Source organism: Anabas testudineus, chromosome 10 (genome assembly GCF_900324465.2).
Source record: "Anabas testudineus chromosome 10, fAnaTes1.2, whole genome shotgun sequence".
In the NCBI taxonomy this organism is placed as follows: Eukaryota; Metazoa; Chordata; class Actinopteri; order Anabantiformes; family Anabantidae; genus Anabas; species Anabas testudineus.
The window spans coordinates 9,733,806-9,752,842 of record NC_046619.1 but is presented as its reverse complement, the minus strand read 5'-3'; the positions used below and the strand labels follow the sequence as shown (position 1 = coordinate 9,752,842).

The 19,037-nt window shown below is 40.7% G+C and overlaps 1 protein-coding gene across 1 annotated transcript; it reads right to left on the bottom strand.

Moving 5' to 3' along the window:
- Positions 1–72: 72 nt before the first annotated feature.
- nr3c1 (nuclear receptor subfamily 3, group C, member 1 (glucocorticoid receptor)) lies at positions 73–18,501 on the bottom strand. Its single transcript, XM_026357336.1, has 9 exons — positions 18,469–18,501; positions 16,691–17,835; positions 8,573–8,733; positions 8,238–8,354; positions 7,836–8,114; positions 7,164–7,308; positions 6,071–6,201; positions 5,363–5,520; positions 73–4,219 (listed from the first exon to the last, which is right to left on the bottom strand). The coding sequence occupies exons 1-9, from the start codon at positions 18,499–18,501 to the stop codon at positions 4,067–4,069; spliced, it is 2,322 nt and encodes a 773-aa protein (XP_026213121.1). The 3' UTR covers positions 73–4,066.
- Positions 18,502–19,037: the final 536 nt, after the last annotated feature.

Below are 19,037 nucleotides of genomic sequence, written 5' to 3'. Positions count from 1 at the left end.
ACTCCTCTTTAACTTATTTGACTCTGATTATCTGCAGCCTCCAACACCTTCATTAAGTCAATGAAGCCGGCATAAGAATGGAAAAGCGTATTTATTTGATGATGTGCTTGCTGTGATCATGAAGAGTGGCTTACATTTAGCTGTTTCCATTGTTCAGAATCATGGAGTTAACATCATGTCAAACACCAGCATACAGTTGCTGTTTTGATAAGTACCACACAAACACATACAGTTCGACCTTTAATCAATGGAGGAAAAGATCAACAGGTGTCACACTATAGAGGAGAAATAATACAGAGGGTACGTATAGAAAATTATCTGAAGACAAATACACCACATTTTCTTTACAGTGGATTATATGTACATATTCAGTTTTTAAGCAAAACAAAGCTTCTCAGAGAAAGCATACACCAGTCAAACATGATCTGCCCTTTATTCTCAAAAGTTAATGTCTGCATATGTTTATACAAAATAGATTTTAAAACAATTTCTGGGTAGTGCAAATCTTTTTAGTTTTTTTTTTTTTTTTTGTCGATTCAAGCTGGTTGATTACTTTCACAAACAGTTTGTGTGTGTGTGAAACAGACTGACTCCTATCCTATTCACAGTATTACACAATTTGACCAAAGTCGTCACGTTCGAGTAAAAAAGAAAAATGAAAAAAAAAAAAAAAAAAAAAAAGATAATGTCTTTAAAAATGTGTCTTCTAGAAGCTACGTCTTTGTCACTGACGTGTTGAATTTGTCTGTACTTGCTTTGGTCACTTTATAGTCAAACGACGAATAGGTTTTTTTTTTTGTTTGTTTGTTTGTTTTCCTGCAGTCTGGGTGGACTGATTACTGAGTATGTTTTTTTTTTTCTTTTCCTGAAAATCTGGCCTGCAGAGAAAATGTTATGTGTAAATCTCCTGTGCGCAATATTATAGCTTATATTAGGAAAAAAGGAAAAATAAAAGGAAGCAACCACATATTGTTATGTGATGGTGATATATTATCTGTCGTTTCTATTGCATAATCAAGTGTCTGCCTCAGAAAAAACTTAGTAAAAAGTAGTAAGCAGGGATATATTTTTGAATGAGGTTATATATGTGTGTGTTTATATTTAAATGAAGAGCAGCAGCAGCAGCAGCAGCAGAGAGTTGGATACACTGAATGTGAAAGTAACCCTGGACTAACCCCGATAAAAATGGTTTTTAACTAGATCAAATGAACCTCAGAAAGAAAAATAAGCATCTTTTTCTGAGCCTGGGTGTGAAAAACAACAACGGCAGCACATTCCTGAAACTTTTCAATCTTTCAAGTCCATTTCTTTCCCTGACAAAAACACCTAAGCCAGACTGAATGTTTTTGGTTCTTATCGGGACATGAATGACGAAACGTGGAAAACCTCAAACTGTGAATCAGACATCAAACCTGAGCGTGCGATCGCTTCAAAATGTGGGAGCGTTTTTATATTTGATGGTGGGTTTAGTTCAGCAGGAGAACAATTTGACATTTTTCAGCTTTATATGCACCGGTGAGCCCTCTGTAGTCATTCACTTGACACATTTATCCAATTATTTCTAGCGGATGGCGTTATCTTTAAACTGTCAACACTTCCTTTAAGCTAAATGGATTCCTTTTTTAAGGTTCACATTCACGTCAGAACCTGGATGATATTAAAAACAACATGTCAGGGTTATGAAACCAAGTAGACAATCTCAACTGAATGAAAATGTTGCAACATGTTTCAAATTCTGACTTTTAAAAATATATATATGGATACTGACAGACCCTAATGCAGGGGACTAGAGCTCAGATAATTATATACTTCTCCTCTTTTCACAAGACAAATTAATAAGCTTCAATGCTGGGACTCTTTTCTCTTCTGCTAAAAATACTGACCAACTTTCAGCATCACTGAAAACAGACAAAACAGGAGTTTGGCACTGAAATAGTTCCCAGAGAATAAAAGGATCCATTTTGCCTGCCTCCTAAGTCAGTGATGCTCCACTTTCCACAGCAACACAACTCTGTGAGGTGACTAATGCTAAGTGCTTTCAAACATTGGGGCATGACTACCAAACAGACACAGAAATAAACGTGCAAAAGTACTCGAGACTCACAAACATTAAGACAAGGTGGCTACATAACATGAAAGAAGCAGGGGGGTCATAGGTTACAGCAACTGTGGGAGGTTCACAGGATGATGTATCTGCTGGCGCCTGATCCAAAGTGCTGTGTACACGTCATCGTCAAACAGACTGTTCATTTTAAAAGGAACAGTTTGACTGTTTGGAAAGTGGACTATCCGCTTTCTTGTCGAGAGTCTGACGAGAAGACCGACACCAACACGTGTGTACTGTCAATGTAAAACAGCAAATGGTGGTAAATAAAGAAAAAAACTAATACAAAGACATTTCCCAAAATGTTAAACTATTCCTTTCACAAATATAGCAAAGCAACAATGCATAGGCCTTCAAAAACCTGTTACCCACAGCAGGTGCTTATGGAGAGTGTGGATATACTGTCGCAGAAGAATCATCAGTGGCAGAATGACGTCTGCATCTTTGTCAGTTTTACAAAACAGTTAACAATTGGGGTATGGTTACTGTCCAGGACCTTCGAGCAGTGGTAGAACAACTTGTCATTTCCCGATGAATGAGAAATGACAATCTTACTTTAAAAAAATGTAAAAAATAAAAGAATAAAAAAAAAAAAAAAAAAAAAAACATACCCTCTCATTTCTGATTGGTAGACGCACATGTCCATTGCATTCCATTATTACACTACAGGGCAGGGCAGGGGGCTAAAGTAAAAACCCCAAAAGGCTATTTCCTAATAAAAAAAGAAAAGCTCTCCATCAGAAGTCATATAGAAATGACTCGTACAACATAACAGTCTTTTTTCCACAGTCTTTTAAAGCCTTTTGCAGGATACAAAGTGCTTGAATCACACTTTTGGGGGGGGGAGGGGGGCGGGCTGCTGTGTGCAAGAGAATGTGTGAAAGAAAGCCGACTTTGAATAATCTGTTTTAAACATAAGGATCATTTCTTAACACAAAAGATGGACTGAGCTGCCACTTCTAAAGATAAACACAGCCAGAAAAAAACCAAAAACAAACAAGAGGTAAACTTGCAACTGCGTGTAATATAAAAAGTACAATCAGCATATGATGAAGGTAGACCATAATGGGTTAAAAAAACAAAACAAACAAACAAACAAACAAAAAAAAAACACACACCTCGAACAAGAAGGAAGAAAATGGCTAAGATGATATCTGAAGCAAAAAAGGCACATATTTTTTCCCTTTTATAATCGATGTGTGTAAACCTGGAAGAGGTCGGCTTGTGGGAGAAATCATCCTTATATCATAATAATCTGTTAACTATCCTGCAGAATGTCCTCTTATGTATCTATTAAAGCAGTAAAATATGCTTTTTAAATGACATGAAAACATATTTATCTCCACATGACTGATAATCATTTTGTTACAACCTCCTATAAAAGCTAAAAGAGGAACGTACAGTCTAAAAGCCTACTTAAAGAGCATGTTATTACTTATACTTTGTTACCTGCCAGGCAACAACAAAAACCTGGAAAACGGTATAAACTGTTAGACTTTGAAAACATAGAAAATACTATTAGAACCTGTACATAGATATTTGTCTCATCTACTTTTAGATATCACTCTATATTTGAAGGTAGGAAACCTGAGACGACATGGATAGCCTGTTATCCTATTTCTCTTTGCGATTATCTCTTATCTTACAAACATGTCCTACGTTTTGTTACACTCTACATCTGAGACTGCCCAATAAAACATGCTCTCTGTGCTTGCTGTCTGGTTTCCACATTAAAATCTCCAGTCTGACTCCTTCCAGACGTGTAAGCCACTACACAAAGTTGCATAGTCGCCCTCGAAAACAAACAAACAAACAAACAACAACAACAACAACAACAAAAACCTCATTCACTCCTCATCCCACGTCTCAAATCCTCAGTGCTTTCATCGTCGCTTTTCGGGAGGGGATGGTCAGGGGATGTTGTAGGGGTTTTTAAGGCATTCTGTCTGTTTCGGGGGACAGTCATCTCTGGTGGAAGAGGAGAGGTTTGACGCTCCCGGCCCGGAATTTTGGTAACTGATTGCTGATGATCTCTGCCAACATCTCTGGAAACTCCACACTCAGGGATTTATTCACAAAGGTATAGAAGCAGAAGTTGAGCAGTCCTCCGACCAACTGCAAACACACAGAGGAGAACGTATTAGTGGATGACACAATACAAAAGGTTCATACTACGGAAACCTGCTACATATACAGTCAGTCCAAATGTACAGTAGCTTCGTTTGGGTTTAGCATGAGCGTTAAAGTTATTACTTAGGAAAAACAGGCTGCACCGTGCAAGGTGGTTGCCACATAAAGTTAACATGCACCTTAAAATGTAAAAACTACTGTGAGCAGGTATCAGTTATCCCTCAATTTTACCAGATGAATAATGTTTTTGATATCTAGTCCAAGACTTCGGGCTGGGTGACAAAGAAAACCTCTATCATAATATAAAGTGAGATTCTACTCGCTTAGAGATTCCTCATGTCTTCTAATCCATCTAAACCTGAAAAATGACTAAAGAGTTTTTAAGCTACAGACTGTATCGATTTAAAATAAATAAATTACCCAAAAAACAAACATCACTCTTAAAAATCTCGCAGTGTGAATTCCATACACTAGACAGCGCTGACACATTCGGTTAGTTTGTGATGTGACAGCTTGTTAAAATGTTGTCAAGCAAGTTTTTAATATTTATAGTTTCTAGCCCAGCCCTATGAGAGGACAATACCTGCGACAGGGTACCATTACTAAACTAACATCCACACTCAGTGTTATGATGCACTTTTATATTGTTTAGATTACATTAGGATACAAAAGATGGGAATTACCACAATTACACTTTCTTTGACAGGGCCTTTTTATGTGACACTCCTGCACAATCTCTTGCACTAGAAAAGTTTCCACAGATAACCGTTAATGTTTTTATGATGATACTAAATAATAGGTTGCACACTGAGTGGTCAAACTACTGGTGCACACTTGGTGTTTAAAGAACCTTCATGAGCATATTAGTTTGGTACAAGCATCTTCACCTTGACGTTTAGAAAGGAGCCTTCTGGTTTAAGAAAGCACTAGAACATATGATCTCAGTTGTTGCAGCTAAATGTAAAAATGCTGTGTTAGTGGAAAAAACGTTTCTTTAAACTATGTAAACAATTTAATTTATAAATGAAGAAATGAATTATTGGACTAATCACAGAATCTGTTTAAGGATTCACATGACACGTTATCAGCCACTCCTGATAACATGCTGACGTCACTGGCTCTCCGTACCTCATGCATGGAGTCCAGCAGCTTGGTGAGCTGATAAAAACGCTGCCAATTCTGGCTGGAGTTCTCCTCACGCTTCACAATGGCTTTCCCAAGCTCCTTGATGTACGACATCCGAATCTCATCGAACACCGTCTGGCTCTTCAGGCCGTCTTTTGGCACTGCAGGAAAAAGGAAAGCTAAGGTCAACACCTGGGATGGAGATAAAGATGTTCTGTACTTTACCAATGAGCAAGAGTTAGTACCAGCATTCACACTGCACCTGTAACAAGTATAGTACAAAGCACAAAGGGTATATTTTACATTTTAAATCACAGCCAATGTTAAAAATGTGAAGGACAAAAAAAAACAGGTCTAATAGGTCATATCCAGGTCTCCAGGTCTCTGAGTCTGGCTACGTGCAGTTATAGTTGAAAATACATACTTCATCAGCTTGATTTTAAATCGTTAACTCTTGTTTACACCTTTAATTCCCTGAACCACATTATTAGCTTTGTTACTGTGGGTCTGTATGCAGGTGCTCTGACAGATTTAATACTTCAAGATAACTTCACGCCCTGTGCATATATCAACATTATCTTCAGTATCTGTTGACAGTATTGAATTGCAGTAATGGGCTGTATAATGGCTGCATGCAACACAGCACCACATTCAGTGTTTGGAAGGAGGTGAGTGCTGTAAGGTAAAAAATATAAAGGTGAAAAGTCTGACCTGTGCTGAGCAGCAGCAGGACCTTCATGCACAAATACTCGTCATGAGAGACCTGCAGTCGGACAAACTCGCTGGAAATCTTCAGCATCTGCTCACACTGGTCGGCCATATAGGGCAGTTTCATCCGCTCCCTGGTGCAATAAGAAAGGAGTAACGCGCACAGTTAAACAGGATTTACTTGTTTTTAACTTTAACAACTTTTACTTGAGTTGTTACAGCCTCACTCAAGGAGTTGAAGCAGTTCCCTATAATATCACTGGAGATTAAGTGTTCATGGACTTCTGGCTAACAATTTGTGGATCCTATGTTAAATCAATCTTCCAGAAACAAGCTAGTTATCTGTTGAAGCAGAAAGTTAAGAATGCACACTTCAGATGAGTTAATGTCTTCTCAGTGATCAATTTATATTATGTGTAAAAATGAGGTCAAACTGATGCAAAAAGTCTTGAAAGTTATGAGGTAGGTCTTTTTTTTTTTAATTGAGTCAAAGTAGAAAATATAATAAAAATAATAAATAATACAAATATGCACATAGCTACACATCAGAGAAAAAACCTTTGTCCTTTTTGAAAATTTGAAGAAAGAAAACAGGCTGAATTTGAGCTTGGCAGCTGACTCACCTATGAGAAAATGACCTCATCAGATATTAAATATGATCACATTAACTTTCAGCTTATGAAATAATGAAAAAAGAAAAGGCTTAATAAAGCTTTAAGCGTGGTGCCTGTGCCAACTGTGCTCAGTGCTTCTGCAGTGCTGTTTACAAATCAAGTCTGTAAGTAATCAAGTCTATAAAAAGGATGAAACACTCATTACTGATGACAGCTGACAGACACTGATTCTCGGGAGATATGACACGGCAGAGAGCTGCACTGATAGACATAAACAAACAGATGTATGCGTTGGTAGACTGATGGAAAGAAAAAATCACACAGAGAGAAATAAACCATCAGAGCTCGATTTATCTGAGGTAAGTGAAGACTCCATTCAGCTCTCTCCACGGACCAATTGTTAAGCACAAGTGTGGTACTACTTTTGGTAACAAACCAAGCAACGAGCTTCATACACAGACTGAAAATAGACGGATACATACTCGTTGATGACGAGGTCTGGTGCAAAGCAGAGCATGTTGCCGTTGCACTGTTGGTAAGACCTCCAGCCCAGACTGAAAGACATGAGGAAGAGCCAGGAGCACTGCAGCAGGGTCATCTGATCATCCAGGTGCAGGTTCCTGAAACCTAAGGGGAAGAACATGGAAACTTAAAACACTGTAAAGTGCCTTCAGATGACTTCTGTTGTGACTTGGCACTAGACAAATAAAACTGAAATGAACTGTATTGAAATACTTTAACTGAACAGTCTCAGTGTGTGAGAGGCTGTGATGGTAAAGAGTAGTGTGGTTGTCAGTGTTTGTTTGCCCAAATCCAAACTCAAATCTACCTCAAGCAATAAATTCCTAAAATAAACTCCTGCTTTTAGCTCACGTGTCAATTATTCATGCTTTTTGTGTTGTGCACTGGGAAAATAAAATGTGATGTGTTCTGAACAATGAAAACATGGACATATACGTTTTTTCTCCACGTGATATGTTAAGTGCAACACCAGTTTACATGTGCACACATCTTTACAGAAGAAAATCATGGCAATATGCTTATCTTACAGAGTAATACAGGTTAAAAACAAATGCAGATTAGCCTAAATGCACCAGATCATTAATTGTGCTGCATATGAACTAGTGGAGTTTCCATTCCTGTAAACTATTAACCTGGCAGTGCCTTGGCCCACTTCACGGCAGAGATGACCTGTCGGCCACCCAGCCTGTTGAGTGTTGTCATGAGGCGGGTGGAGGTGTCGGGCAGGGTGCTGTCGTAGCCGGCGTAGATGGTGTCGGGCTCGATGGCTTTCAGCAGAGACAACATTGTGGGAACGAGTTGAGGCATGCACTTGGGTACAAGTGAGCGAGTCTCAACAGGTGGAGGAGCAACCATCTCGGGCGGGTTGCTATGCTGAATCTTTAAGCGGTTCAACTTCTTGGTTTTACGTGCTGCAGAAGACAAAACAGGCACGAACACGCATGAATGAGTTAGGTGATACAAAGAGAAAACAGCAGCAATTAGACCAGCTCATGGGTAAGCTATTTGGTTTGATCCGTGTGACTGACGCGTACCTTCCAGGTTCATGCCTGCCATGAGACACTTGCGGAACCGACAGGCCGGGCAGTTCTTCCTCCTAATCTTGTCTATTATGCAGTCATTCCTCCCAGCACACAGGTAATTATGTTGCCCTGAGACACACAGAAGAGGAAGATTAATCTGTTATTTACTTTCATAGCCGTCGAAGGCACTCCAGGGGGAGAAACCAATTAGCTGCATCACAGTCCTTTACCACGTAATGACCAAGACTCCATCTTCAAATCATTAAGAATGTAGCATTGAGTACACTAGTGTGACATGATGAAAAAAAAAACCTGTGGGAAAATAATGATGTCATATGGCTTTATACCTTCCACTGCTCTCTTGAAGAAGACCTTGCAACTGCCGCAGGTGAGGACGCCATAGTGGCAGCCTGAAGCCTCATCGGAGCACACCAAGCAGATTTTATGAGTCCTGCTCTTTCCCTGTGCCGTGGATGTAGCGAGGCCTCCATCCTGTCTGATGGCGGAACTGGAGGGAGAGTGTGGAGAAACATCAGCGATATACAGTCTCTCTTCACCATAAAAACTATCTACTCTGTGCTTTATGATGACTGTACCGTCTCTTATCCTGGCACTTGCTTTGAGAGTTTAACAATAATTTATATTTGCAACTCTGCATTTCAAGTTTAAATAAACTACTCAGACAAACTGCACATACAGAACTTCCCATCACATTCACAACATTTTCTTCGACTTTGCCTTCACCAATATGTAAGAAAAAAAGAGTCTTACACAGTCTTTTTGGGCCTTTAAAGTCTAAATTATCTAAAGATTTGTGGCCACATCCTAAATCCAGTGGTTTTCGTAAAACAGCCCTTCTTCCTTTGAATCAGCCACAAATGTTTCCAGATCCAGTCACTACCTCAAAACAACCACTAGAGGTCATCTGGCTTTGCTGCATCCCTGCGCCAGAAGCCTACACCCCCTTTTTAACCTACTGGTCTCAGCAACAACAACACCCACAAGTAGAGGATACTGAGCCAGAGACCTGCAACCACTGGCTGTCCATGTGTCCACACGTCTGCCACTATAATGAAAACAATATATATGACGTATATGATAAAGGTGGAAAAAAAATAATGAAATGAAAAATAACAATTAAAATCTTAGTTATACAACATGAGAGAATTAGCATGAAAGCAGGACAGGCCCCAGCAGTCAGTGGGTGCTGCACGTTGGGAAATCTGAGTGAAACATCAAAGCATCAAGTTCAGAAGCATCAGGCAGAAAACTCAGAGGAGGCCGTCTAAGCCATGATTGGACTGAAAGTTTTCTCAGCGCCACTGACAGCTTGCTGTTTACGTGTTACTGCCAGTTTTCAATATAACTCTGTGTTAGTTTAGTTAGTTAGTTTGCGTGCTTTCGTTCCTTGCATGTGTATAATTGCTATCCTCTGACATTCAAACCTTGGCATCATTAAAGCAGACTCCTGTGGTTGGTTTTAGGAGATGACACCTGTCACCTGGTCCAGCTGTGAGAGCTGAATCCTGGGACAGATTAAACTGAGAACACATGTGGCTAGAGGCATTTATTAATGAATAAACTGGACTGCCTCTCACATCTTGCTGACACATTCAACCACAAGTTTCAAAGAACAAAAGGTTCATTTCAGATTAATACAGCCAAGATGTTTGACAAGGATCACTAAATGAATTATGCTCCATATTGTCACTGTTAAAAAGTGAACAACCTGGTCAGAAAAATGACTCATCACTCAAACTCAAACAAAGCCCAACCTATGCAACTACATTAATCTAACACCTGCATTTATCGCTCATTTGCAGGAGTTGAAACAGGAAATCTGAAATTAAATACAACAAACAAACAAACAGAAGTTCAATCAACTACTCCAATCCTTATTTGTTATTATAACCAAAATCCTTTGTCCGGACCACCACACAACCATAAATCAGCAATGATTTTAAAAATTAATAATGAAGCTAAACAATGTTGTAGTTTCAAAATCATTTGATTTATATATTAATATATTCCTACACTGTAGCAGTTTGACAGTGAATAATAATTGAAAGTGCACTGTCTGTGTATGACTTGCATGTAACTGTTATACTAAACTTATTCCTAATGCTACACTATAAGTATCTGAATAATGTATCTCAGTTCTTCATTCCACTCTCGACTGGCACGTCTTAACATGAAAAACATCTGGGTCACAGCCAAGAGTCTACATGCAACAGCAGCAACCTCGGTGAACTGTCATCCACGTGGTTAATGCAATTCATATAAAAGAGGTGTTGCAGCTATGATGTAAGCGCCATCTGTCTCGCTCAGATTTATGTGGGGTTTCCTTAACGTGCTGCCACTGAAAACACAATCACATGCACGCAGACATTTTTGTATGGCAGTCATTGTGAGGACACTCATTGACATAATGCATTTCCTAGCCCCCTACTGTTGCATAGGCCATGTTAATCTACTCTGTATTGACTTTTAATTCATTACGTTTACCGCCTTAAACTAATAGTCACAACTAATTGCCTAAATTTTATCCTAACCAAAACCGAAGTCTAACCCTAAAACCTAGTGTTACCTCCATATAACTCTCTAAACAAACTTCTCATTGTGAGGACGACCTATGTCCTCAGTCCTATGGTTAAAAATTCATGCTGGCACACACACACACACACACACACACACACACACACACACACACACACACACACACACACACACACACACACACACACACACACACACACACACACACACACGACCTTCAAGCCTCAAAAGGAGGGTGGGGTGTTCAGCAGGGTGGGTGGAGGTGGCTAATCCAGGGTGATGATGATGATGTCATGAGGGTGCGGAGAAGTACCCAGCTTGTCCTTCAGTGGTCTACTGGAATAGTGTCAGCAGGACAGCTTTACTATTAAGCTTTGGGTTACTAGTCCAAATCCAATTACTGCAGCAGCTAGGCCTCCATGTGTCCAACAACACACCAAGTCTAAAGTGATGTTACAGCTTAAGAGCAGTTTCTTAAAACTCTATATTCAATTAGTTTCTGAAAATATAATTATGCCATAAAACAAGGTACAAGACTATTTTTGTTAGTCAAAAAACAATCAAAGCTGCACAGCGATGTGAGGAGAGTGAATTTCCTCTTTTTGAAGGCATCTGTTAAAGTGCATGCACACCATAGACAGGAAGTTGTTCCATTCTCTCATAGGTTTATTGTCGGTCAAAGCTCAATCGCTATGCACATGCAGATACACCCTGACATGGGCCTTGATTTCAACAAGAGCAGTGTTAAGAAAGTTAACTGCTTGTGTCTGTAGGACAGATCCATCAGCATGGCTCGTAATGAGGCAAGCCCCTTCACAAACTTACAATAATACTGATGGCCCACTGCCCTGCTTAGGAAATTCATAATCCCCTTTTAGCTTCAGAAGTAGCTTGGCAGGCCCCTGCTCTATATTCCCTGTTAGAGCTATATCACTGCTGAGCCATTTTCTTAAGAGAGTGATGGATCATTTTCTGTTTGTGCATTTATTCCACATATTAGTCTACGTCAACTTACAGTTCTTGACCTACTTCATACCCAGCACTGCAAATGAGTCATCCCAGACTCAAATTATGAACAATCATTTTGCTCGCCTGGATGTCTCTGGCTCATGTGGCGAGGTCAAAGCCTCTAAATAGAACGAAAAATGACAGAGTAAGGATCTGCACAGAAATCTGACTGAGTGGCAGCATGCTTAAAATACAATCTCTGTGTGACTACTCATTAGCGCTGATACTGATATGGAACAACGCTTCACAAAATTCTCAATTTCAGTAAAGCTGTGAGTGTGAAGAGGAGAGCAGAGGAGGGGCAGAAGGAAGTGCTGTTCTATGAGGTAAGAGCCAACAAAAAAGGGGAACTGGTCTGCACGCTCTGAATCATTCTCACAAGCAGAACAACAACACAGCCTCTACGAGGGAGTGGAGAGACTAGTTTGTTTGGCCAAAGTCTGGGCTGGACGCCTTGAAAATATCTGCCTCCTGTGCCCTCCAATGAAAATAGACCATGTATCTTTATTAAAGCATTAACATTAGTTTAATATCCTCACTAAACTTAAGTCATGTTGTCACAGCTAATGAAGACAATGGAGATACATTTCCCGCTGGAGAAATGTCATGCTCACTTTTTTAAGCTGTTGTTTTGGTTGATGACACAGGATGTTAGAGAGATGCTCTTACGTGTGATATTCAGGATGGTCTCTTATTTTAACTGCCGTCAAGGAGCCAATGTCTCCTGCTGGCTGTACTGACAAAACGGTTCAATAACAGCTGAATGTTGTAGCCCCAAGCAACAACTACTGCCTAACTTTCAACACAACAGGAATAAACTAAATCTAACCCATGTCTGAGCACAAGAAAAATAACCTCAAAGGATTTAAGTTTCCATATTAGTTTCCATAATAGGAGCCATTAGTGACTGTGGTGGGAGGTGGCTTCCTGGCCTGTAAAATGAATTGGAGGCTTGCCTCTGCTACTGTGCGCATAACTGTAATACCTTTAGCTGTACAGCACTAGATGTAGGAGGAACCCACTCCCAGAGTTTGAATTTGCTGACTTGACACAGAACACAAAAGTAAGAAGAGCACAAACACCACACAGACTTACAGCTATATCCTCTTAACCTCAATATGGGGAATTTCTATAAGCCTATTCAGTGTCAAAACATAACAAAAACTAAATGCAGAAAAATCTGAACTGTGGTTACAGGAGAATGCAGTAATAACATGAAAGTAAATGGAATGGCTGGCATTTGATCTGATGTGTTCATTTGGCGCCAGCTGTGGGGAGGCGGGAGGGAAAGTAGGTCATGAGAGTGAGAGAGCTTCACGGCGGCACTCTGTAGTCCACCTGACAGCAGACACACCCACATGCATACACATATGCACACCTACACATTCACGTACAGTACACAAAGCTAACAGACACGCATCACACACAAGCTAAGTAAAAGAAAAAAAAAAAAAAAGTAATTCACACCTGCTGAAATGTCTGCTGACACTTAAAGTCTCACTCACACTAAAGGGAGGCAAGAGAGAGAGAAAGTGTGAGGGGTGTGTCAGAGCAAAGCTGTGCAATGCAACACAACTCTGACCAAAGATTACTATCAAACACAGAGTCAAGACATGTGGCTATGCATACACTAAATATAAACGTCATACAAATACATATAGCTATATATAAACTACCAGACATCAGATCACAGCTGACACCATTTCTACATTTTTAGCCACAGCTGAATCTATGGTCTGGACATGGCTATGAAATCAAGGTTTCAGTAAAACACTGAAATGTGACTAGATAACCTGGTTATTACCAAACTCTACTACTAACTTCAGTTAGTCATAAAGAATCACCTTCAACCTTGTTGCTACAAAGTTCAGCAGGAATCACAGCTGTCAAACACAACCTGACAACAGGAGTCATACATTTTAACAATAGCGTACAAAGATAACTGATGTAGTTTTGCATCCAAAGTATGTTAGTTTCATTCTTATTCAGGATTCAAAGAAACAAAGCAGAGCAGAGACTACAATCATTTGTTGTGAAAGAGGAGTCATTTAACTGCTATAACACAGACCAGTGTTGGTTGAGAAGCTATTTTCATGTGCTTTATTCAGCAGTGAGTCATAGACGGCTTGTAAAGCTGACTCAATATTCCCACATGTGAAATTCTCCTGAGTTTTACCACCTTGGTGAAGATGCTGTTAGATTTGCTGTTCAACTTGCTCAAGCAGTGCTTCATTCAGGCTGCCTCCATCTGCACAGATTACGGGCCAGCAAATGACAAATACAGCAGAACTCTATGCATTATTACAAATCAGGTGCTATAAGGGTCATGATACAAGACATGCTATGATGAATGATTATGTCTTTTTAATAAAAAAAGAACATAAATCCTTAACTTATGATTCATGGATTTTATGATTTTTCTTCAGTTAAAGATAAATGAGCAATTCTAAACCGTACATTACTTACAAACATGTATAAATAGAAACCATATGCTGAAGCTTAACAACACAGTTTTGCCTACACGTGAGAACAGTGCTATTTTGTAAACCGGTTTTATTACTTTCTGCAAACAATGTCCCTTCATTAACATACAGTGTTATCTATAAAAAATACTTTTATAGATAATTTAGTACACAACGTCTAAAGCTCAAATTAGCAGCAGGATATATGGCTAAGTCATTACATCTGACCCACAAACTGAACTTTACACTATGGCCCAGGCGAAGGAGGAAATGCCAAACTAAAAACAAAGGTTGTATAATAAAACTGAAGAAGCCTTTTAGATGAAAACAACAAGCAAGTCCAGCTGCCACAAAACAGTCCTTCGGGGAGTTACATAACACAGGCCTTCAACAGGAGCTGTGAGATTATCTTCCAGAGCAATTATGTTCCTGCACTTTTCTTCCATTCAGTGCATGTATTTCCTTTCAGTGCAACTGAGTTTCAATCAAGTCATGCCACATCAAAATCAGTCATCATATCATGAGGGTGTGTATTTCCCAAAATAGGAACAAAGGGGAGCAATTTTCAAGGTGAAGCATTCTTCTTTTTGTATGAGAACCGGTTGCTGAATCAGACTAAAACTGAGTCATTTTGTAAAAACTGTGATGCAGTAAAAGAACAGAGACGTTATGGAACATTTAAGCACGGGTGGAGTGAGAGAAAACTGCTTCGGTTAGAGGACCTGCACAGAGCAATGCAGTGAACTCTACAGCAGATCGGTGTTGGAGCTGGAGCAGGAAGCAGACGCAGCAACAGCACCGTTGCGTGAGAAGCTGGAGGACATGGTGACCTGATGCCAACCGCCTGACAACCACAGATCCACCGCAGCCAAGCATTCAGTTGATTTCAAGCCCCTAAATGTCACACAGGTTGAAGCGGATAGCCGCCACACACACAAAAAAAAAAAACTCCCACAGACTGGAGAGAAATACACAGAGAAATGCTAAGTTTACACATCGATAAGCCAATACTTAAACAGCCACACACCTATACACAAACACAATTATCTGGGTTCACACCACATGCACATAATCCTATCCTAAACACGCACACAGACACACAAACCTGCTAAATAAGACAAGGATGGGATGATTCAAGCCACATGTGAAATGTAAATGAGGTGTACTTTACGTCTCTCTCATCTGCTCCTGACCAGACTTTAGAACAAAGGTCAAATTGTGAAGACAACAACATTTGAACAAAGACTAAAAACACAACCACATTTGCGCATTGACATGACGCTCTTCTGTGTGGCTGTCTTTGAGCTGATCACCACCGCTGCGTACTGTGCATTTAAGAGGTGGGAACATAAAAGAGAAACAAGTTAAAAAGTCCCCAAGATGTTTGATTCTATCACACAACTGTTAGTGAAGGACTTTTTATTGAGCTTCTCTATGACTGGGCCTCAAAGCCACGATCCCAGCTGAACCCATAAAACTATACAGGGCAGCAAAGTAATAAATGAACAAAAGACATTTTGTGTGGCCAGGTGGAGACGAAACAGTGTGACACACATTCATTTAAAAAATTATAATCTAAGGAAAAAATAAGATCATAAGAAAATCACGTGATTCAGTCAGTGAACAGGCAGATTCTTTCCACTTTTCTCTACACAGGAAGAATTTCCTCCGCACAGCCTGACCACTCTGTAAAAGCCACAATTCATTCATCCCTGTTGTTGAATGAGCTGCCTCCACAGCTCCTCGGGGACAAATGTGCTTCAAGTGAAGACAGTGCTCATATCAAATGTATTTTTGGCAAATCCAAAATGTCCTCATTAACCAGTATTGTGTGGATACTGCCGTGAGAGATGCAGATTTGGTTTAGAAGAAAAACTGCTGTCTTGCTATCGTACGGGTTAACCCAGATATCGGTTTCACGCCAATGGCTTGATGGCTTGCATTTCTGAGTAAACTGACGACACAACCGAAACCTGTAAGGAGCAGTTTTTGTTCAGCCTTATCAAAACATAAACTGTCCACCTTCTCATCCATCAACTGTGAGGGGAAAAAACACATTCCTGCAGAACCACAGAAAAAATATCAGCCCAGAGCTGCATATTCACTACAACATCTTTATTTGTAATTAAAACAATCCTCTATTTAGGTTTAAAATCTAGTTTGACTTGTTTTGAGCATTGACTGGACTAACTGGTGCTGACTATGCACAGCCATATGACTTAATTCAAGTTAATGTCCCTTGTCCTGCACAGTATGTGCACAAGTTACAGATTTCCAGATACAGATTATTATTGCAAATATATTTGTCAATCATGGTCTTGTGGTACAAGAGTGGACAGAATAAAACAAAGGTGGAAACAACTGATAAATATCTTACTTGAGTTACTGAGAGTAAAATGAAAGTCCAGGGCACACTACGCAGTTGCCTAGATATCTTACCTGGCAAAGGGGGTGGGGTAAGATGGAGAAGTTGAGAAAGCCTCAGTGGCCCTCTGCATCATTGCGTTGTCACCCACACCTTGGCCTCCGTTATAGGCCCCACCAATGGTTGTAACTGGCAGGTACAGGTTGGAAACTGGCTTCTGATCCTTAGGCTGCTCAACTTCACTGCTGCTTGTGTTGACTCCGAAGTGATAGGTCTGCCCTCCTGAAGTGCTGACCCCACAGATGGAAATGGGGTTAGAAGTGGGCATGGAGGACGTGCTGCTCATCTGGCAATAGCTATGGCCTGCAGACGTTTTCTCCTGCTTGATTACACCTGGGGTGCAGAGCTGAATGAAGCCTGGATCTTTTTCTTTCTTTACCAATGCAGAAAAGGTGGTTGTAGGGGATAGAGAGGAAGCTGTGGATATCCCAGAGCTGGACTGATGTGGACTTATCATATTGCTACCATTGAGAACAACTGAGACCGCCCCACTGCCATTACTGCTCTCAAACCTCTCTGAGGTAACCTCCCCAAGAAGAGAATCATCTGCCAGAGTGGAAAGGAAGGCATCATCACCTACATAAAAATCTGAGGGAGACCCTGTGAGCTCAAAATCCTGGAGCAGGTCTAAACTGTTGTCGTTAACCAATTTCTGGTTCCCACCAACATCTTTCTCAATCTGGTCAAAGTCGTGATCGAGGCCAATTGGCTCCTCGTTTTTCATGGGGAAGAAGTTGGGATCTGATCCCCCAGTTAGAGAATCCATGGCAGATTGGGTAATGTCTCCGAGACTGGCCTCAAAACTTTCCGATAAGGTTTGATGCCCAAATGTAGTGGATGAAGGTGTCTGAAGAAACTGCTGAGGCCTCTGAATGTTGGTAAGGCCTCTGAGATCTGGGTCTTCCAACAAGGAGCCAACTGTGGCAGTGTTGGAAGTGAGCTCCTCTAGGAGGGGACTGTCGATGAGGCCGTTAGGTACCTGTCCAGGCTGCATCAACGGGCTGGATGGAAGAACTACAGAGCTGGCAGAGGTGATGGACGTGGCATTATGAGGAGCCACTTTCAACAGACCCCCCACCTCAGGGCTTTCAGTGTAGACCAATTTGCTTAAATGGTCATCTCTTCTATAGGTTATCTTCTTCACTCCGCTTTTATCCATCTTTTGGTGGAGAGAAACACAGAAAGCATTACCAGACATGGACAGAGTGCAAAGCAACCACATTATTCCGCACTAATAAGAGATGAGCACATGTGTTTACAGCTGGTGCAGCCACGCTGTAACGTAATTACGATTTCAGGATGTGCACATAGAGAAAGAAACTAACTAACAATAGGTCAACATAACCCAGGGTGCAGCTGCCAGGCATGCCACCCTGCGCCCTTGATGGCCAACGCCGCTACACAGAGCTAACTGCGTTAGCCAAAGCTATCCGTTTTTCCAAAATGTTTACACCAACTTATCGACAGCCGTGGCAGCAGGCCAACACATACTATGCAGATTAGACTAGAAAAGCCAGCTACAAACAGAGCTGTAAAGCTCGCCCTAAATTAATATATGGTGCCGTTGCCTGCTGTTGACATGCTGTGCTAGCTCACACTTAGCAGTGTGGCTAACTGGTAAAGTGGCTACGTTCCTACATTTCACACGAACGTCGTTGGCAGCAACGTTAGCCTGCTAGCTAACAGCCCCTTTAACTGCACGGATAACATTAACGTTAAACATGCTACGTTACTGGGTCGATCTTTAACTAATACACGTATGAACTCAACATGAGTAAAAACTCATATTTACCCTTGAAACGGCCGATTGTTGATAGGTGTCCATAGGTCGTCTGTCAACATTGTTTTGGTTGAAAGTGGTCGTCAACAACACAACACAGCTCGACTCAGTGTTGACCAACCTCACGCTTCACGCGTCGTCTCCGAGCTGCATGTGTCAACAACAACAAAACACGAAACGGAGTCGACTCAAGACTTTTCAGTCATCCAGGTCGATCCAGCTGGAAGTAGTCATGCAAACTGCGTTAAACTGGCTGAGCTATGGTGACTCGCAGCTAGCCATTAGGAAAGTAGGCGCTAACCTCCAGGAAAAACATACAAAATGGAGAACAGGGGAGGCCAGCCCCATGGCTGATCTGTTTACAACGTGCAGCGCCACCTGCTGGTCGTGTCCTGCGAGTGCAGCTCGTCATGAGCTGAAGGATTTAAAACCAAAAACACATGGCAATTAAAAAAAAAAAAACACCTGCATGTTGCTGATTGCATGAGACATATTCACAAACCTTTGGCAAACATCCATTTTAGTGCAATTTAATAAACCAGTCATATTTACCAGGACTCAAACTATCAAGTATGAAGGTT